General features: G+C 42.6%; 1 protein-coding gene across 1 annotated transcript in view; it reads left to right on the top strand.

Moving 5' to 3' along the window:
• Positions 1–1,120: 1,120 nt before the first annotated feature.
• Positions 1,121–18,850, top strand: part of LOC115818109 (serine/threonine-protein kinase MARK2) — a 26,802-nt gene continuing 9,072 nt past the window's right edge. The window contains 14 exon segments of the mRNA XM_075353593.1: positions 1,121–1,765; positions 11,781–11,954; positions 13,395–13,448; positions 13,828–13,876; positions 14,380–14,445; positions 15,163–15,233; positions 15,736–15,792; positions 15,974–16,210; positions 16,400–16,519; positions 17,038–17,137; positions 17,706–17,818; positions 17,965–18,088; positions 18,320–18,468; positions 18,567–18,655. Of these exon segments, the coding sequence (XP_075209708.1) occupies positions 1,715–1,765; positions 11,781–11,954; positions 13,395–13,448; positions 13,828–13,876; positions 14,380–14,445; positions 15,163–15,233; positions 15,736–15,792; positions 15,974–16,210; positions 16,400–16,519; positions 17,038–17,137; positions 17,706–17,818; positions 17,965–18,088; positions 18,320–18,468; positions 18,567–18,655 (1,454 nt within the window). The 5' untranslated portion in view covers positions 1,121–1,714.

An 18,850-nucleotide genomic window follows, 5' to 3' on the forward strand; every position in this document is an offset into this window, starting at 1 on the left:
CGGCAAGGCCAAAGAGTGTGTATGTGTGTTGTGTGAGTGGATATGTATAGTTTTTTGTATATGTACAGTGTGTCCATGCAGCAGTAGGCTCATTATGGAGAAAATGTTAGTTTTATATCTTGGCCATTACAGAATGGTAAATAAGCTAACCTACTACAAAGGAATTCTGAAAGTGCATGTGTGTATGTGTTTGCATATAGTGTGTTTAATGCTTGTGGAGTTTAGGGTGCACCCCTGATCCATTGTGGATAGTATGTAATGACTATTATTTTCAAGAGTGCATATAGTATGTATGTGTTTATTAATGTGTGTGGACGTGTACACAGTGTAGGTGTCACTTCGAAGTGTCTAAGCTTTAAAGTTACCGTGAGAAAGTTACAGTGTCTTTTAATGCCAGGGGCATTTTAAACGGAATTGTGAGTTGAAGTGAACAGTAAGTTGGCGTCTTCAAAACTGCATTGAGGTGCTAGCAAATAACAGCCACAGCAAGCAAATGGATCTGATGGATAGCCAGTGACATTAATATACGTGTTGTTTCCTCACAGTATTAGCAATGTATTTCAACACATGACTACTTAATATTCACAAAAGACGATATCGAGTGTACATGGCTTGTAACTGCAGCTAAAACATTTGCAAGCAACGATGGTTCATTTGTAGTCTTCCTGTCTTCACCGCTTTGCCATCCACATTCTCGCTTAGTCTATGGAATGCCGGCGAGTCGTAAAACTCCGGGGGTAAATGTGTTGTCTTGGCTTCTGTGCGCAGAGAGATAGGCAGACAGGCTGAGGTCGTGAGCCAAATGAACCGGCTCGGTTCAACCGAGAGGTGACTCGGTTCCTCAGAAGAGCCATTCGTCTGCGGAGGACTAAGCACTCTTGTGCAGCCGGCTAGAGAGTATCAGCGTTTTTGCGCTGCAGCAACTCTTGTCTTGATCGCCCGTCAAACTTGTCGTTTTATAGCTTACTTTTCCAGTGCCGACAAGACCACAGTATCCGTTTTTTGGAATTTTATAGCTAGTTATTGAAACGTTTATGCTTCCGTTCACGAACACCTGAATGATAGCGACCTTTTCACGGTAGTAAAGTATCCTAGCGAGTTGGATCGCTAACGTTACCACTAGGCATTGCCAGCGGGGCATGATGATTTGCTGGCAGCGTATACCGGGGAACAATGTTGTATTTTGATGTCTTTGATGATCCATCCAAGTAATACATCGGTATATTTTACTGAACTATCAATTGGATTTACGTTGCCTTCCTGGACTAAGTTGGGATCTCCGGATTTGATTTATATACACTGTGGGAACAAGCTTTTCGTCGGAGTGGCGAACTAGTGTCAGTTTGCTCTAGCTTGCTCAGTGTAGCCAAACTGGTGTTGGCACAGAGCCATCTTCCAGACTTCCTTACTCCTGTGAATATCGACAACAAGCCAACCCTCCATTGTTGCGAGTGAGAAGGCACTTTTGAACAAGGCAAGGCGTTTAAGGATGCGTATGACATCTCACTAACGTCATTAAACTTAAAACTCACTAGCGTGAGTTAGCAACCCAAATAAACTATGATATAAGGTAGTGCTGCGTATTCGATATCAACGATCTAAAGACAACTCTTCGGTGAGTTTCGGACACTTTCTGTCATCGAACGCTGATGTGAAATTTCCCTTAATTTCGAAAGGAGTTGTGAACCTATTCCCTCTCTGAAAACTTATTAAAATGTCAATGCGGCCGCCATTGTTACCAGTCATTGAACATACGACCAGCCAGGTAAGTCTCGCAAGTGGGAAACCGAATATCAAACTAATGCAGCGACTGTAGCAGCTTCTACGGTTTATAACCTCATTACTGTCTACCGACTACATGATCAACAATAATGAGTCATAGATAGCATCTACGACTAAAGTTCCTACTAACTTTGTTTATTGTGATAGAGAGTAATTTTACGGAAACTCAGTATTTTAAAGTTAACTTCATATCCATGTTAGTTCATGTTAGCTAGGTTAGCTCGTCAGATAATCTAAATAGTGTAGATCAAGCTACTAGCTGGCTAGAATAGTGTAATATTCCAGCGAGGACTGCGAACTTTTAAGAAAAGCTCTTTAGCTCACTCCCTACCGAGCTATCAGTACACACTAAAGTGCATACATACGGCTAGCTTATGTTACTGTTTGCTCCCAGTTTCTCTCGGTGGATATATATTCATTCGCGTAACAGATCCTATCAGGTCGTCGTAGAGCTTTGATTGAATTTTTAGCAGAAGTCTTTGGCTGTACACTTCTCTACATAAAGGATTGGTGAAAAGCTGTGGTAGCACTGTCAAAATTGTAGCAATTTACTGTTCTAAAATTGTAAATTGTTAAACAAGTTGTCTTACATTAGCTAATTACTTCAGAAAAAGAAATTGGGCAGTCAAGTTTCGGTTATGTTTCGTCAGAGTTATAGTCATTGTTTCTTCTGTGGAGTCAGAGGCAAATGTTATCAAAAGTCAACTGAATAACAGCATAATAGACGCTGTGCTGTTTTTCAGACACAGGACACCTCGCTCTGATTTTCCAGTTTATTAGAGGTTAAAAACAACTGCCAGCAAATGGAAAAACTAGCCTACTTGGTTAAGCTGTTTCAGGATTTCTGGATCACACTTTTTTCTGTATTGCCAGGACCCATAATTCCTTGTCAAGTCGTTCCACATAACATCTGCTGTGTGAACTGTACAGTATTTCTAAATTACTGTAAAACCAGGAGGAAAATCCCATGAGTAATCAGGGGCATTAAAACATTTTATGAACTTTAACAACTTACCCATAAATTAACCCTACATGAATCAGCCTAATTGAACTTTGACCATCTAGAATCTTATAACTGTAAGGCAGCAGTTTTAAGAAGTTTTTCTCCTCTCCAAGTCCAGGAACACCTGAGTCTATGACCCCGATGCTTAGACACTGTTGTGAGTAAGCCCTCTTGTGTTGAATCAGTGTTAATGTAAGTGCCACACTGAACCTATCTCATGGGATGTTAGCCCCTGTGTTATTCTGAACTTCGTGTCCTGATTCTGTGTGTGTGTGTGTTTGTGTGTGCGCGCACCCAACACAGTTTCTTTATGCGGACTAGCATTTCCAGTTTAGCTGGGTGTATTGGAGCAATTTGTCTGGGAGTGTCCTATCTGCTTTCCTCTGAAAGCATTTTAGTTGTCGATTTTTTTTCTGTGGAGTGAGATTCATGACGGAACTTGACAAACAAATGTAGTGTGTTTTGCAAATGCTCTACAGTTCACAAAGAAACTGGGTAGGTTTACAGATTCTTTGTAAAAAATTATCAAACAAGTACATTGTGTTTTAAGAATTCAAAAGACATATTTGCAGGAAAATAGAATGAGTGCTACAAATACAGCTGCTTGGTTTTTGAATCATGTGACATTTAGCAGGATGTTCTCGATGCACAATCACTGATAAATGATTTTGACAGACGCCAGATGTCTGTCTTACTGAGATGCCATTGCTAAAGGAAAGGATCTCACTGACATGGAAATATGGTTGAGTGTTGGAGTGCATTTGGCAACAGATTCAGTGACAAACACTACACACTCAACTGGTGTTTGACAAGAAACAGTGGCTCAGGTGGTGTTAGCATGTGCAAGGAAAAGAAGCTATCAACTGTTGTCAACTATGGTCAGAAACAAATAATCTTTGAATATTATGTCATCGCTTTGGTTTGAGATATAAGGCGAGATAAATGAGCTGCACTGAATCAGCTGACAACAAATATCAGTCCAGGGTGTGAACAGTCAGTTTCATCAAGCACGATATGTTAAGGACTTTACAGAGATGAGCACTGTGTTCAGGTTGTGGTCCACTAACCCCTTATTATGCCTAAAAAATGTGTGTTTGAAGGTCAGCTGTTGCATAGAAGAAAGGTGCTACACTAAGTTGTGGGAAAATGTCATTTGCACAGAGTAGTCATCGAGTATGGTCATATTGCGTCTAGTCGTGTAATAATGACTGAATATCCCACGTTGGGTTTCATACTGGATTTTGAAAGTCCGTGGACAGTTCTGATATGGTTGGTTTGCTTTCAGTTAAAGGGGAACTCCATCTGAAAACAGACAGAGAAGAGGAAGAATGCTCAAAAACGTGGTGCGTTTAGTAGAGTCCTCTACATACCGTGAAGGTGCTCTTTAAGGAACGGTGCATAAACTTCAACACGGCTTTCACCTCCGCCTGGATGTTTAATCTTCAGCATTTTGTCATCAGAAACTTTCATTTGACGTTATGACATTAAGTACGCTGAAAACTCCACTGAGTCTGTTGTGCTTTTAACAGTCATGACTTTGACAGTTGAGAGTAAATTTTCAAATCAGTGAAATGACCTCATAATCATGTTAACACTGGCCTCATTTGTTACCACATTGTATGCAGTTGTTTGTTAAGGTAGGTTATAAAAAATGCATTGGCATTTGTATTAAATAGCAAAATGTAAACAACAGAAAAACTCGCTCCTCTGAAATAACATATTTTCGTATGCCAGCAACATTTAAACTTCATCTTAAAGTTCAGACACCAAAGTTAATTTGCAGTGTACTCTTGCAGTGCAGTGCAGACAACACACTTAGCCTAATTTCTGCATTTATTCTCCTCCCAACACCTGTTGATATCAGCTCTAGGAGTTCCAGTTCTTAGTAGGCATGATATCGTTGGCAGGAGACATGGTGTTGTTAAGAGAGTAAAGTCAGTGATTTTGTTTTTAAACAGCGGTTGTTAATCATACCTGCTGTTTGCATAGTGCTTTACAGTACTTCAGCAGATTTGTCTGATCACTGATTAGTTGTAAGATACTATTTCCTTGATTGCATACAGTAGACAAACTAATTTTGATTGCTCGATATACGCATTAATACCCACAGATAAACCAAAATGATTTTTATCCTGTCTGTACCGGTTGGTTTTCACAGTTTGAAAGTGACAGTCGCACTGCAATTGAAAGGCGCAGTTGCAAGACGTGCAACATGGGTTTTGTATTTGTGAGACATTATAGTTTGTTGTTCCTGGATGGAGTTATTATGTGTGAAATGTGTTTGCAGTCCCATACATGTCTCTAAAATCTAAATCAATTTGACATTGAATGCACCCCATGCACAGTTTTATTCATGGTTTGTTTTTGTTTTTTGTGTGTGTGTGTGAGACTTTACACAGCTCAGCTAACTCTGTGTGTGTGTGTGTGTGTGTGTGTAAACAGTGCTGAATGTGTGTGTGTGTGTGTGTGTGTGTGTGTGTGAAGAGCAGTACTGTAATGGCTTTCAGGGAGGCAGAAAAAAAGGGGGAGGAGGGGGGAGGGAGGGAGAACTCAGCTGGTGTCTATTTGTGTTTTGGCCACCACTACCCAAACTGAAAATAGCCGCGTGTTATTAATACACCTATAAATGAGAAATTGGCCCTCAGTCCTTCTTTATTTAGCCTCCTCCCATTACCTGTGTGTAAACCGCCATTTGTTTCCACCATTTCACAGAGTCATGGCTCTCTCATGTACTATACCTTACAAAAGGTATGTGAAAACATTCCGTTTTCACCCAGTGTAAGCTCTGTGCGTCCGTCCTCTAGAGAAATGTTTGCGGTTAAACGTGTCTTTCAGGTAGGTGTGCTTCCTGTGAGGAATGGTGATTTGTTTCCTTGTTTGATTATGAGAGACAGTGTTTGAGTGTGGCCTGTATCTGCTCCGTGGGACCAAACAGTGACACTTCTCTGACGGTCGTGCGTCATAGCCAAGTCATTTGTTTGTGTTTGTTAAGTTGTTTGCCGTTAAGAATGTTTGAGACTGCTCCTGTCGTATTTGGGAAGAGAGAAGGAGAGACAGTAGAAGTTTGCAGTAAGGCTGAAGTGTGTGTGTGTGTGTGTGTGTGTGTGTGTGTGTGTGTGTAATAGTAAGAGGTTGTTTTCAGCGACATGTCTCCATGGAAACAGTACACTTGCAGAGCGGCATTGCTAACTGAGGGCCAGCAGCAGTCCTGCAGATCGTAACAACATAAATGCAATCTGTACGTCACTGGCGAAACACAGAGCCTTTCCCTCTAATTGCTGTCAGATGGCCACACACACACACACACACTGTTGTAATTAACAGACCGGCTCCTTGGTAGCTCTCGTGTGGTTATCCTTGCTCTCTGTAACGGAATTAGCCCAGTTTGTAAATGGCCTATTGAAGGTCACTGAGTGTGACACATGGACTGTTTCACTGTGCTAGCAAGCTCACAAGCTCTGGTCTGCCAGCAGACGCTAGATGAATAATCACGTTTCAGCTGAGAGAAGTGCGTAGCAGTCTTCACTCGTTGGGTCAGGATTGGAGTGAGCGGGGAAAGGTTGCAGAAGGAGAGAGAGAGCATAAACAGCTTTAAAGAAAGAGATGTCGGAGGAAACTTGTTTGTCGAGTAGTGATAGCCAGCTAATCTGAAAAGGTGTGAACAGATATACTTGTTTTTTGAACTTCTGTGGTTTTTTTGCGGGGAAATCTTGTCCACCCCTCTTGAACGAAACAGTTTTTAGTCACATCACAGCTGAGTTGTGAGGGTGTGTCTTCATGTCAGTCTTCTGTGTGTGTGTGTGTGTGTGTGTGTGTGTGTATGAGGCAATCCACCTGGTGAACCTTTTATTGCACAGTTTATTGTTGGACAGTGTTTACTAAATGGGTCTGGTACAGAGAGGTGTACTCTCAGCTGAAGGGACCTGATAGGGGGAAAAAACACAGTCAACCACTATTCACACATTTGCAAATACTTGCAGGTTTTTAATGATCATTGGTACATTGAGGCACTTTACGTGTTGGGTCTAGTGCAGTAGAGCAGGTTCACAGCAGTTGCTGTTTTTATCCAAATGCATTGTATTTTAGACGTACCTAGATCTTAAAGAGTTTAACAGTATCAATGCCGAGACGCGGTGTTCCCAGAAGGAGAGTAAGAGCGGAGCTCTGAACCGTGTGCTGAACCCATTTAGACGGCTCCGGCGCCTTCTCCCACGCGTGTGCATTGTCTTGGATCTCAGCTGTCTTGGCATGTCACGGCTTGTCCCAGTCAGGCCTCTTCCCTTGGCCCTGGGTCCCCGTGTCGGCCACTCCCTCTAACAAAGCCAGACATGTCACATCCGCAGTTAGCGGCTAGACTGGCTGACCTTACCTTTATTTTAGCACATTGTTTTTTTTTTTTTTCATTTTTTCTTTTTCTTACTTTTAAATTTCTCTGTGTTTTAAGCACTTGGAGAGGAGAACTTTTGTATCCTGATAGAATGTCAGACTAGTTTTCCCCTGGACTGTCTAGGCAGTGGAAACTGGTTTTACGCTTCTGAATTTTCACACAGACTTTCTGAAGCTTTGAACTGCTGAGCCAAAGACTTTAGCCAAAACATTAGTGCCCTCTGACAAAAAGAAATAACCAAAAACAAACAAACAAAACAGGAAGTAAAGAGGTGATCATTTCAAATCCAAAGAGATTCAACTGCAGTAAATGGTTAAATGTAGTGTAGCTGAGTATGGTGACAGTTGGGAGTTTGTTTACAACGGTTTCGTATTACCTAAAGTAACATTTTACAATGGCCTGTATTTTGACTGGTTTATCTGGTTAATTGAGTGCACGGATGTCACGTTTGAACTTTTCTGTTGACGCTTGCACATTTATGTACGTCAGAACAAAACTAGTTTTAAAACGGCTTTCGACATCTTCCCAACATGTTGCATTTCTCCAGAATAAGTAATAAATATACTTTTGAACGCACAACAATTCCAATCTAAATCTGTGAAGCTAAAATAAGCAGTAAAATGATGCTGGTAAAAGAAAAATGTCTGTTTGTGACAACCAAACAACATGGTTTATTTTTAGAGGAGTGCTGGATCAAATTATGGTAATAAAGAGCAATCCGCTGAGGCGCTCTCTGAATCGGAGAAATCAGAAAGGTAAATGGCAGAGGTTCCTGTGGGAAAGAGATCTTTGGGCATTGACAGTTGGCTCCGGCGTGTCATTTATTTTATTTGTCATCAAATTGTTTCCGATGTTCTGTACATTTGAAGCAGAGTCATCTGACTTGTTTAGTTACATCATTACCGACAAAGAAGAAATAGCAGGTACATGACTCTAACCAAGAGGCTGGACCAGTAGTGACTGACCTTCATCACACCACGTAACCCACACCTCTCCTTTCAGGAATGTTCTACGACTCTCGAACATTTAAAAGTTTCCACGGAAACGTAGGCTTATAATTAGGCCTCATTTAAGTCATTTTTAAGTGATGTGGAATGGTTCACTCATTGAATGAATCATGTGTAACATTAAAGTGTAGTACTGAATGAGACAGGTTCACAGTGTTGTAGGTGCAGTTGGTGTGGTAGTGTGATGTGACAGACAAAGGTGTGTGGAGTGGAAGAGCTGTATGTCATATGGATGACGCTGAAGTTTAATGGGATTGTGTTGGTGCCTGCATCATGTTGACAACCTGCTCTTTAAAAAAATGCCCTCAAAGAGAGAAAAAAAAGGGGAAAAAGACATTGAGTAGATGCATTCATTTCAGCCTTAATGAGTGAATCAAAAATGCATGTGCAGGAGTGACTAAAATGCGTTAATAAAAATCTATCATGAGGACAGATTTGTTTTTGCAGTCAAAGTTCCTGAAGGCGAATAGTAATTTTTTTCCTCTGACTTTTATCAGGGTTTGTAGGGAGTGTGAGAAACAGGGAGTGTGACACGGTGAACAAGGCACACGTTATTGTCACCTGCTCACAGTCATTAACAGCTCAAATACCAAATACGGGTTCCACAATATCTATTGTATTCGGATTTATATGTTCTTTAAAAATTTCCCCTCACGCTTTTGTTTCATTAGGACTACGTGACGTGAATCAACCAATGCAAAATGAGTCTACTTTACACACACGCACGCACGCGCATTTTATATATGTATATAAAGAGAGAGCGCGAGAGAGAGAGAGTAATGCTACTGAATGCCCTGAGTGAAAGGCGTGTAGAGAGTCTCTGTATTGGACCAGGCTTTTTGCGTCTCATTTCCAGTTGCTGGTGGTGTTTCTGATAGTGTCGGCCCAGTCTGCTGCTCTGTAATTATGGCCTGTGTCAGTGGTGGGTGTGAGGTGTGCACTGACAGTGGAATTTGTGCGTAGCGCTCCTCCAGTGGATGATAATGAGCAGAGAGCCAAATATAACCGAGGGGAAAGGAGCTTCTCTCTCCTCGAGTTCATGCCCGTGCCCTCTGTCTGGTTCAGAAACGCAGGTACCAGCTCAAATAACGGAAACGTCATACGCCTGGGTGTTGTTGCCGTGACATAGATTCTACGAGTCCGTTGTTATCCTAGAAGAGAGCAATGCCCAGTCTCATTCAGGTGGGAACACCTCAGCATTACAATGAAGGTGATGGCTCAGAATTGCTTTGTTTCTGTGGGTGTTTGTTTTGTAAGAGGCTGATTGGACCCAAGCCATGACAGAAATATGGACGCCACAACGTAACGAGAGCTACTACAAATGTGTCACTCGGGTCTTTAGGTTTCTTTTCTGGTGAAACACACACGAACTTGTCTTCTGATTGAGAGATAAGCAGCTCTGGATAGTGTGAAGATCAAAGGCTGTGTCACTTTCAGACACACAAGCACACGTACACACACCATGCCGGTGTACCTCAGACATAAGTGTGTTATTAACCTGGAAGAGACAAGTCTCATTCAAATGGAAATTTCTAAATTTACAACGAAAGTGATCATTCAGAATCACCTACAAATTGCACATTCAAATAGTAGTCCTCTGGCGAAGTGTTCTTCCAAATATGGTAGGCTGGTTGTGGTAGCCCAGGTGTGTTGTGACATAAAGTCATTTGGTTTGCTCTCATGTTTGTGGTGTAGTCGTAATTGGTAAACCTTTCCGCTGTGTCTGTTGTTGGTGGAGGTTTTACTCGAGCTGCTCAGACTCCCATGTCCTCTGTTTATAAATCCCTAACGCTGCAGTGGCCGTCCTGTCTCGTATGAGTGCTTGACTGACTGCACGTGGAGAACTTCACCTCCCTTTCCTCACCTGCTCAATCTCTCGCGTCTTGTGCAGAAAGTAGGTGAGTGTTAGCCGCTTAGCTTTACTCATCACTCATTCACTGACTCGCTAATCTGCTAGCTGTCGAACTGAAATGAGCAAATAGCCAGAGTTTGATTAAAAATCTCGAGTGACGTGCCTGAGTTTGTGTATATGTGTGTTTTTGTACTGAGTATTGCTTTGTCAGGTCCTGCATACACGTCTCACTGGAAGAAAGACAAAACACGGTTATGAAGGAAGCTGAAGAAAGAGAGCTGAATGCTAGCAGATGAACAAAACCCTGCCTAAAGTTTATGCGCGTATGTGTGTGCGTGCGTGCATGCGAGGCTGACAAACGGGAGTCTGGAGGTTGTAGAAAGAGAAGTTGTGCGTCTGTGTTTTGTTCCTGTGTGACAGGCTGAAGAAGAGAGTGTGGTTTATCAGGCTTGGTCAACAGCTGCTCAACTCCCCGGCTGACTCTCAATATCCTCATATCATTACAGGACCTTTTTTAACATCCAGATAGACAGCATAGTTTCTCAGCCCTTTCTGCTGGTTTTCCAGGCTGTCTTTAACGCTCTCTGACAGCGGAAGAGTATGAGCTGTGTGTATCAAGTTAGCTTCTTGCCTTACCAGTCTGTCCTAACACATCAAATGTCGATCATTCTCATAGAAATGGAAATTCAGTTAAAAGGAAGTTGCAATGTCATGCGTGTTTGGCACTAAAATCCCTCTGAGGATTTTAGAGTGGATTGTACAGTAGAGCATGTCCAATTGTTTACCTGTTTCCCCCTAGAACATCTGTGCTGCGCAGCATCCTGTCATACATCATAAATCGTGATGTCTCAATAGAGAAAGGTGCTTCCTGTAATTAGACATATTTTGGCGCTGTAGCATGTTAAGAATGCTTTTCGGGCTGTGCCCAGACTGCAGTTTATCACACATTAACGCGAAAACATGATTAAGGGTCACTCCTGTCAGACAGCGTCCACTCAGTTTTAACGTCCCCTTATGGAAACAATGGCGTGCCTGTCCATGTTCTTTGTGCTCACCTTGCAAGCTAACAGTCTGTCCTCTTACTGCGGCCTTGGAGAGTCAGGATGAAAGACGAGGGAGTAAACGCTACAATTGATCCACTGTTCATCAAACGGAGAGAGAGAGAGAGAGAGAGAGAGAGTAGAGTGCGTCTCGTACTTGAAAACTGATACTCTCCTTTTCAGATGACATCATTGTCCACCTTTGCTTTCTCTCTCTTTTATTTCAATGTTTTATCCATCTTTTTTTTTTTTTTTTTTGATGTTATCTATTGATCATACCTTTGTTCAGCCTTTGTTCAAGCCTGCCTTTACCCTCCTCTGCCTCACTCTGTTCCCAGGTCATATATGTATTTTTTTTAATTTAGTGCTCTCTGTCTCTTTCATTCACTAACACACACAAATACACACACAGACTCACACACACTCACTTTTTGTACGCTCTTGTGTTGCTTTTCCAGCAGTCTCACTGTCAGAGGCAATCATCAGTGAGAAAGGAACACACACACACACACACACACAAAAAACTTTCCATGTAGAACCAAAGCACAATGGCCATAACAATCCCTGGATTAACAATTTCTTCTAAATTATAACACAGCACATCTGTGGCTTTTAAGTAGGAGTTTATGTTCTCTTCAAGCCTTTTCAAACGGTTTCGTGGTACGCTTCATTTCTCGGTCTGAAACCCTCTTTCCTTTGTCCCTTTCAGTCTCACTCCGATTCCAAGGCCGGGGGACGTTCCAACATGCCACGCGGCTCAAATTCGGCGGCCGCCACCGCCGACGAGCAGCCTCACGTCGGCAATTACCGCCTACTGAAGACCATCGGCAAAGGCAACTTTGCCAAGGTCAAACTGGCACGACATGTCCTGACTGGCAGAGAGGTAAGGAAAGCACTCTGACTGTAAAAACAGATGACTTCAGTCATTCACCAATCAGTGATTCATTGATGAGAAAGCAGTGATATTTAAGCTGCGGCATCTGATTCAGATATATCACGTTTGTGCACATTTGTCACATGCCGTTGCACAAGAGGGGCTTATGTAACTGGAAGGCCATGGATACAAACTCTCAAAACCAGTGAACCACTCCTTTACAGTTGGTCAGATGCAATTTGACTGGGTTTGTCTTGCAAATAGTGGTTTGGCACAAACTCTACTATTGATAAATAAGAGTGTACAAACTGTTTCCAGATGCATCCGCAAACTGGCCTGACAACACACATTACCCTGAAAACTACATTATTAGTAATAATCAATGTTCTTTGCATTGTCGGCCGGTCAGTGACGAGAGCTGATTTTAGCCTGTACCTGCCCGTGCCAGCGTGCCTCTCACCAGTGAGAATGAGTGTTTGAACTGGTGGCTTTCTGTTGAGACGTGCCTGAATCTCCAGGCAGCAGCTGTGCAGCTAGGCATGCAGACCTTCTGTACTGGGGCTCAAAAGGGATGATGAAACCGTATGAAATGATGGAGAACCCGTCTGGTGTTTCTCACTGCTTGAGCAGGAACCTCTCCCTTCGAATGATCATCCTCATGTTCCCACTTTGTCATTTAAAAAGTCAAAATACTCCAAACTAACGCTGACTATCCGCCCATAGTGATGCAGCCAAATTATTGTTTCCTGGGACTTCCAGTCACCGACGGTCTGTGTGGCGCAATATTCTGTTCTGTCTTTTATCTACAGCTGGTTTTTGATTGTCCGCAGAGAAGAGGGTTCTTTTTTTTTTTTCTTCTTTTCCTTCTTTTTTTTTTTTTGCCGAGCTGCCAGAATGACTCTCTAGAGGAGATCCTGACACAGAACTGCGTGATTAAAGCATTATTTTGGCATGGCATATTGCTCTCCTCTGAGACTGGACTTAAGTGTTGAAATTTCGCTCCCTTCAATCCAGCACACATCATAATCATGTCCCTCCCCGAACTGTTACTTTGGCCTGGCGCGCGTTTTAATGTGGAATTGCATGACTGAAGGTTGCCAGACCCTACAACATGCCATGTGACATCAGGGCTCAGAGACAGAGAGAGAGCAAGCTTCAGAGTGACAGAAAGACAGAGGGGGGGGGGGGGGGGGGGGGGGGAGGGGGGCCGGTGGTAAAATGTGTCTGGGTTGTATCCTGACGTTAAGTTGAGATCTGTGGTTAAGCGCGTCCAAAGCTAATATCCATATTATCAGCCTGCTCGTTTGAAAAGAACTTTTTTCCATCTATGATGTTAAAGCTGCTGTCCTCGTAGATGTAAGAAAAAACAGTTTCAACCAAGTTCAGCCTAATGTCCTCATACTGTCTTTCTGGGCTAGATCTAACTGATGTTTTCTCTTCTGTCCTAAGGTGGCTGTAAAAATTATTGACAAGACTCAACTCAACTCCTCCAGTCTCCAAAAGGTGAGCTGAATTCTGAAGTCTAGACACGTGATCTGATGTAGGAATTCCAAGTCCTTTCAGTTCACTTCAAGTACCTCCAGATATCCAGAGTTTACCTTGGAGCTTTTGTTGTCATTGTTGATGTTTCTAGATTTTTCTGTTTCTCATTCTCTTCCCTCCTACCCTTCATCTTCTGAGGAGCATTTGCTTTTACCCCCAGGGTCTAAAGCTGGAAAGACAGCTAATTACAGGAAGTTAAGCTCAAATACTTCCCGTGGTGTATTCCCTTTTGGTATTCCAGTCCAATTTAGGCAGATGCAAACCCACAGAGAAAAAAAAAAAGCCCTCAGTCATATGTTTGTTCTATTCTGACAACACATTTTGTTATTCCTTTTCCCAGTTGTTCCGTGAAGTGAGGATTATGAAAATGTTGAATCATCCGAATATCGGTGAGTTTCAGTGAGCAGCAGCTCGACCCGAGGCTGCTTAGGTTGGAAACTCCGGTCTTGCGGGTGTTTTTTTTTTTTTTCTGAATTGTTCTGTTTTTTTTGGCTTTGTCCTTTGTCCTCGGGCTTTTTAAAACATTTGTTAATTGTAATCTAAATGTCAGTCTTTTGCAGCATCAGTACTTTTTTGTTAGTTAACACAACAGCCTCTTCTCGGTACCTTTGACTAATAAACTAAACAGTTTTGTCCCAACAGATGTGAGATAGCGTTGTGTGTTTGTTTTGGATAGTTATGGCTAAAGTAATCTGTACAGTCCCTTTCAAAATGTCGCTTTGCATTACACGTGACGTCTGACTTTTTAAATGAAAGGCCACGATAACGTGTAATTTAAAAAGGCTGCTGTTATGATTTTAAAAGTAATATTTGTTCTTACTGAAAATTTGTGGCTGCTTTTTCATCCCTTCATCCTTCCTTTGTGTTTTTTTTTCTCTTTTCCCCCATACAGTGAAGTTATTTGAGGTCATAGAGACAGAGAAGACACTGTACCTGATGATGGAATACGCTAGCGGAGGTCAGAATCTTTCCTGATCGTTTCCGTGGTTAGGGTTAATTCACAAATGATTCATCATTTATGCTTCAATCGAATATGTTTGGTACTATAAACATGTGTTTATGTTTGGTGTTGTAGTAGAAGTGTAGTATTGGTATGGTTATATTTAATTGCAGACAACACCTGTTTTGGTCGTGGGATTTCATTAAATTGCATTCCACCCCCTGTAGTTTAAACTCACTTGCAATTCGACATCCTGAAGACTATATCAATTCCATGTTCAAATAGCAAGAACTGAACCGGAATTTACGGTCATTTCTCAGTTCGATTTGGAGTGATCCAACCTGGATGGGTATACCTGATTGGCTGTCCACTTTTGCACCAATAAAAACTCACTATTGTTGTCCCCTCCAGAAATGTGTACTAAGCAACATTATGCATGCTGGGTTGTTATATGTAATATTAGAAGTGTGAAGTACCTATTTCCTGTGGGTAACGGCTACTGACGTATTCTCTGTGTTTCTAAGTGAAGTTGAAGGCTTGATGTTCCAGATCATGGCATTTCTAAAAAAAAATCTTTTCTTTAAATTTTACGGTCACTGAGCCTTTCCTGTGCTCTCTCTCTCTCTCTGTCTCGCTCTCTCTCTCTATCTCTCTCGCTCTCTCTGTTTTTCTCTCTTTCTTCCTCTCTTACTTTTCTCTTCCTTTTGTTTATTTTTTTTCCTCTTCTCTCCTCAGGAGAGGTGTTTGATTACCTTGTGGCCCATGGCAGGATGAAAGAGAAAGAGGCTCGGGCCAAATTCAGACAGGTAAGAAACGTTTTGTGTGTGACTTTGTGTTAAAAAAAACAACAACAAAGAAATTGGTATCGCTGAATAACCTGTGTGACAGGCTATGTGACTGTGTGAATAAAGAAATAAAGACAGGTGAATTTATTAAAATGCATTAAAAGGTGTGCAGTGTTTTTGGGTCCTGATTACTCACAGCTAGAGAAATATTGTGCTCTTTCCCTCACCGTGAATTTAAAAATGAACGTGAAGCAACACTCTTCAGCGATTTATGTAAAATATGACTGAGAGAATATTTTCTTTTGTTTCGACAATTTATTCTGCCTTTGGGAAGTTACGTCGATTTTAAACTGTTCTCTGAACCTCCACTTTATAACTTCTTTTCATTCTATTTGGCCGTAGAGACTCCTTGTGTGTCAGGTTTTGATTACACTCATAAGCAGTTTACAGTGACGTTTGGCAGAGCTTTTGTCCTGTGTGATTTTCAGCCAAAATCTGTTGTTCTGTCTTTCTCTCTCTGTAGATAGTATCAGCTGTGCAGTACTGCCACCAGAAATGTATCGTTCATAGAGACCTGAAGGTAAGAAAGACGACTGTTATTTAAGTGCTTGTCCTTTATATCCTTTCATAAATGTGTTTCTGACAGCCAGGGGAGGGTGACATGTTTGGTTTTGGTTGAGGAGCTACAACCAAAGTCCTTTCCAGATGTTTCTGTGGTAACAACGGCTGCCCCCACCCCGCACACCCCCTTCTTCTTCCAGGCCGAGAACTTGCTCTTGGACGCCAACATGAACATCAAAATCGCAGACTTCGGCTTCAGCAACGAGTTCACGCTAGGCAACAAACTGGACACGTTCTGCGGCAGTCCTCCGTACGCAGCCCCGGAACTCTTCCAAGGCAAAAAGTACGACGGTCCAGAGGTGGATGTGTGGAGTCTGGGGGTGATACTGTACACCCTGGTCAGCGGGTCACTTCCCTTTGACGGACAGAACCTCAAGGTGAGCTAAGTCCTCTGAAGGTACATGCGTTAACTTGGTGTATTAAACAAAGCAAGTTTTTGAGGGGAAAGAGAAGAAAAGGAAAAAAAAAAAGACAAGTTAATGGAAATCAAGTAACATGAGGCGTTTTTGACATAATGTTTAATAATCAGACTGAGCGTCCGTGTCTCATGCCTGCTTGTCGTTCAGGAGCTACGCGAGCGTGTTCTACGAGGGAAATACCGCATCCCGTTTTACATGTCTACAGACTGTGAGAACTTGCTCAAGAAGTTCCTCATCCTGAACCCGGCGAAGAGAGGCAGCCTGGAGGTCAGTGCAGCCACGTGGGGAGTGTTAAATGTGTACCTCAGTCAACAACTGCTGTCTCTGACTTCTCCCACTGACAATAACAGTTTAACGGCAGCGTTTGATGTTTCACGTGAAACCCCTTCTTGGAGGTTATGCAAATGATCACACTCCACAGTTTGCTACAGTCTGTAGTCTCTGAGTTCGCCTTTCACCACGTTACCAAAGATTTTCACCTTTAAACGCCCCGCCCCGCCCCTCCCCCTCCCCAAGTACTTCAAGTGATACCACATTGATTCAAGCATGACTGCATGACTACAGTATTTCTCACACAGTCTCCGTTTTTCTGAACCATACAAACGGTCAATGCAAACTAGCTTGACTTCAGGAAGACCGACTCCTCCTCTACTGTTTTAAGACTGTTCCTTTCCTCTTTTTCTTCACTTTCACTTCTTCCATCTACCTTAATCTCCTGTCCTTCGCCTCCATCTGCCGACGCTCCTTCATCTTCCTCTCCTCTGCTCTGTGTTTGGGTCTAGCAGCAGATCATGAAGGACCGCTGGATGAACGTGGGACATGATGATAGCGAGCTGAAACCCTACGTGGAGCCGCAGCCCGACTACAAGGACCCCAAGAGGACAGGTCAGCATCAGGGCACTGCAGGGGCCCGGAGGGGGGGGGGGGGGGGGGGTGGACTTTTCGTGGAGGTCTGGAGAGAGAAGAGCAAAAATGTTTCTCAGCATGGCATGATACAGTCAGGGACAGACGGACTGATTTTATGAATTTTGATCGTATGCTGGGCTAATATCCCTTAGAGGATTGAAATATATGAACTGAAGTTTGTGTCTCTCCCTTCTTTTCACTGTCAGTATGGACTTTGGTGTCTAAATGTAACTCAAATTATTTTTAATCTCTTTGTTTTTTATTTATTTATTTATTTATGTTTTACTTTTGACAGTCCTGGGAATTTCAGATAGATCAGTCACTGTCTCTCCTGCACTTTAAGTCAACCCCTTCTTATTACATATTTATAATCTAAAATGTATTTTTAGCTGTTTTCTTTTCTATTTTTCATTAGTGCTTTGTTTGTTATTACTTTATGTGTGTGTTTTGTGTAAAGAGGTTGGTCTGTCTGTGTGGTTTGATAGCATGAGTCCATCCATGTGTGTATAAAGCGTTAAGTGGTGCTTCTTCACTCTGTGTGCTCTAGACATAATGTTACAGATGGGGTATACACAGGAGGAGATAGAGGAATCCCTCATCAACCAAAAATACAATGACGTCATGGCCATCTACTTATTACTGGACCACAGAAATTCAGAGGTAAATATTTACACACACACACACGGATACATCATTTTTAAATAAAACGGAGTAAGTTGAGAGTTTACCATGTGGAATGTTATTTGTTGATTGTTAACACAAATGAACATGTTATTTCAAAGCTTGTATATGGCCTTCTCTTTCAGCGGGGCGAGAATAGCATCCTGGGCATAAAACCCCGGCCAAGTAGCGACACAAAAAACAACCAGTCGCCTTCTCATAGGCCACAGCGAAGTGCGTCATCCAATCAGAAGACCCGGAGAGACGCAAGTATGACACTGCTGTGCCTTGTGATACAGCCGTTAATGACTTATGCATATAGATGTTTATTCTGCTGATCTTTGTTTCACTCAGCTTCCCTCTCCACTGCTTTTGCTTTTTCTCTCCCCCTTGTATCCTCTTTTCTCTCTCTCTCTCTCTCTCTCTGTCTCTCTCTCGTCCTTTCTCCCTCTCTCTCTCTCTCTCTCTCTCTCTCTCTGTCTCTCTGTCTCTGTTTCTAAGGCTCCTCAGGTTCGTCCAAGCACTCCCACGGAGACAGTAAACACATAGTGGATGACTATGGGAGGAGAGTCTCAGGCAGCTCTATGAAAGCTCCTTCTGGTCATTACACCTCAGGGGAGCATAAGAGAAGCCCCCTGAACCCCTCAAATGTGAGTGCCCTGCACCTGTACATCCTTTCAAAAGAAACAGTGTGTCTCTGATAACTTCCAACCTCCTTTTGGATATTACCCTTTGTGTCCCCATACAGAACAGCATCCTCTCTGGTGGTGCGAGCCACGGCCAAAACTCCCCAGTCCCCGACAGAGCCCTCTTAGCTATCCAAAACGGCAAGGACAGGTACACACACACGCGCGCACACACATTCTCTCTCTCTCTCTCTCTCTCTCTCTCTCCATGTCCATCCACTCCGACACACAAATCAACACCTGCTCAGAGAGTTTGCCCACACAGGTGTGTCTACAGAGTCTAGACTGACATGATCACAGGTACTTTCCAAGCTCTGTCAGTTGTGTCTGTGTAGACTGAAGTGTT

The sequence above is a fragment of the Chanos chanos genome, chromosome 8 (assembly GCF_902362185.1).
Source record: "Chanos chanos chromosome 8, fChaCha1.1, whole genome shotgun sequence".
NCBI classification, from domain to species: domain Eukaryota; kingdom Metazoa; phylum Chordata; class Actinopteri; order Gonorynchiformes; family Chanidae; genus Chanos; species Chanos chanos.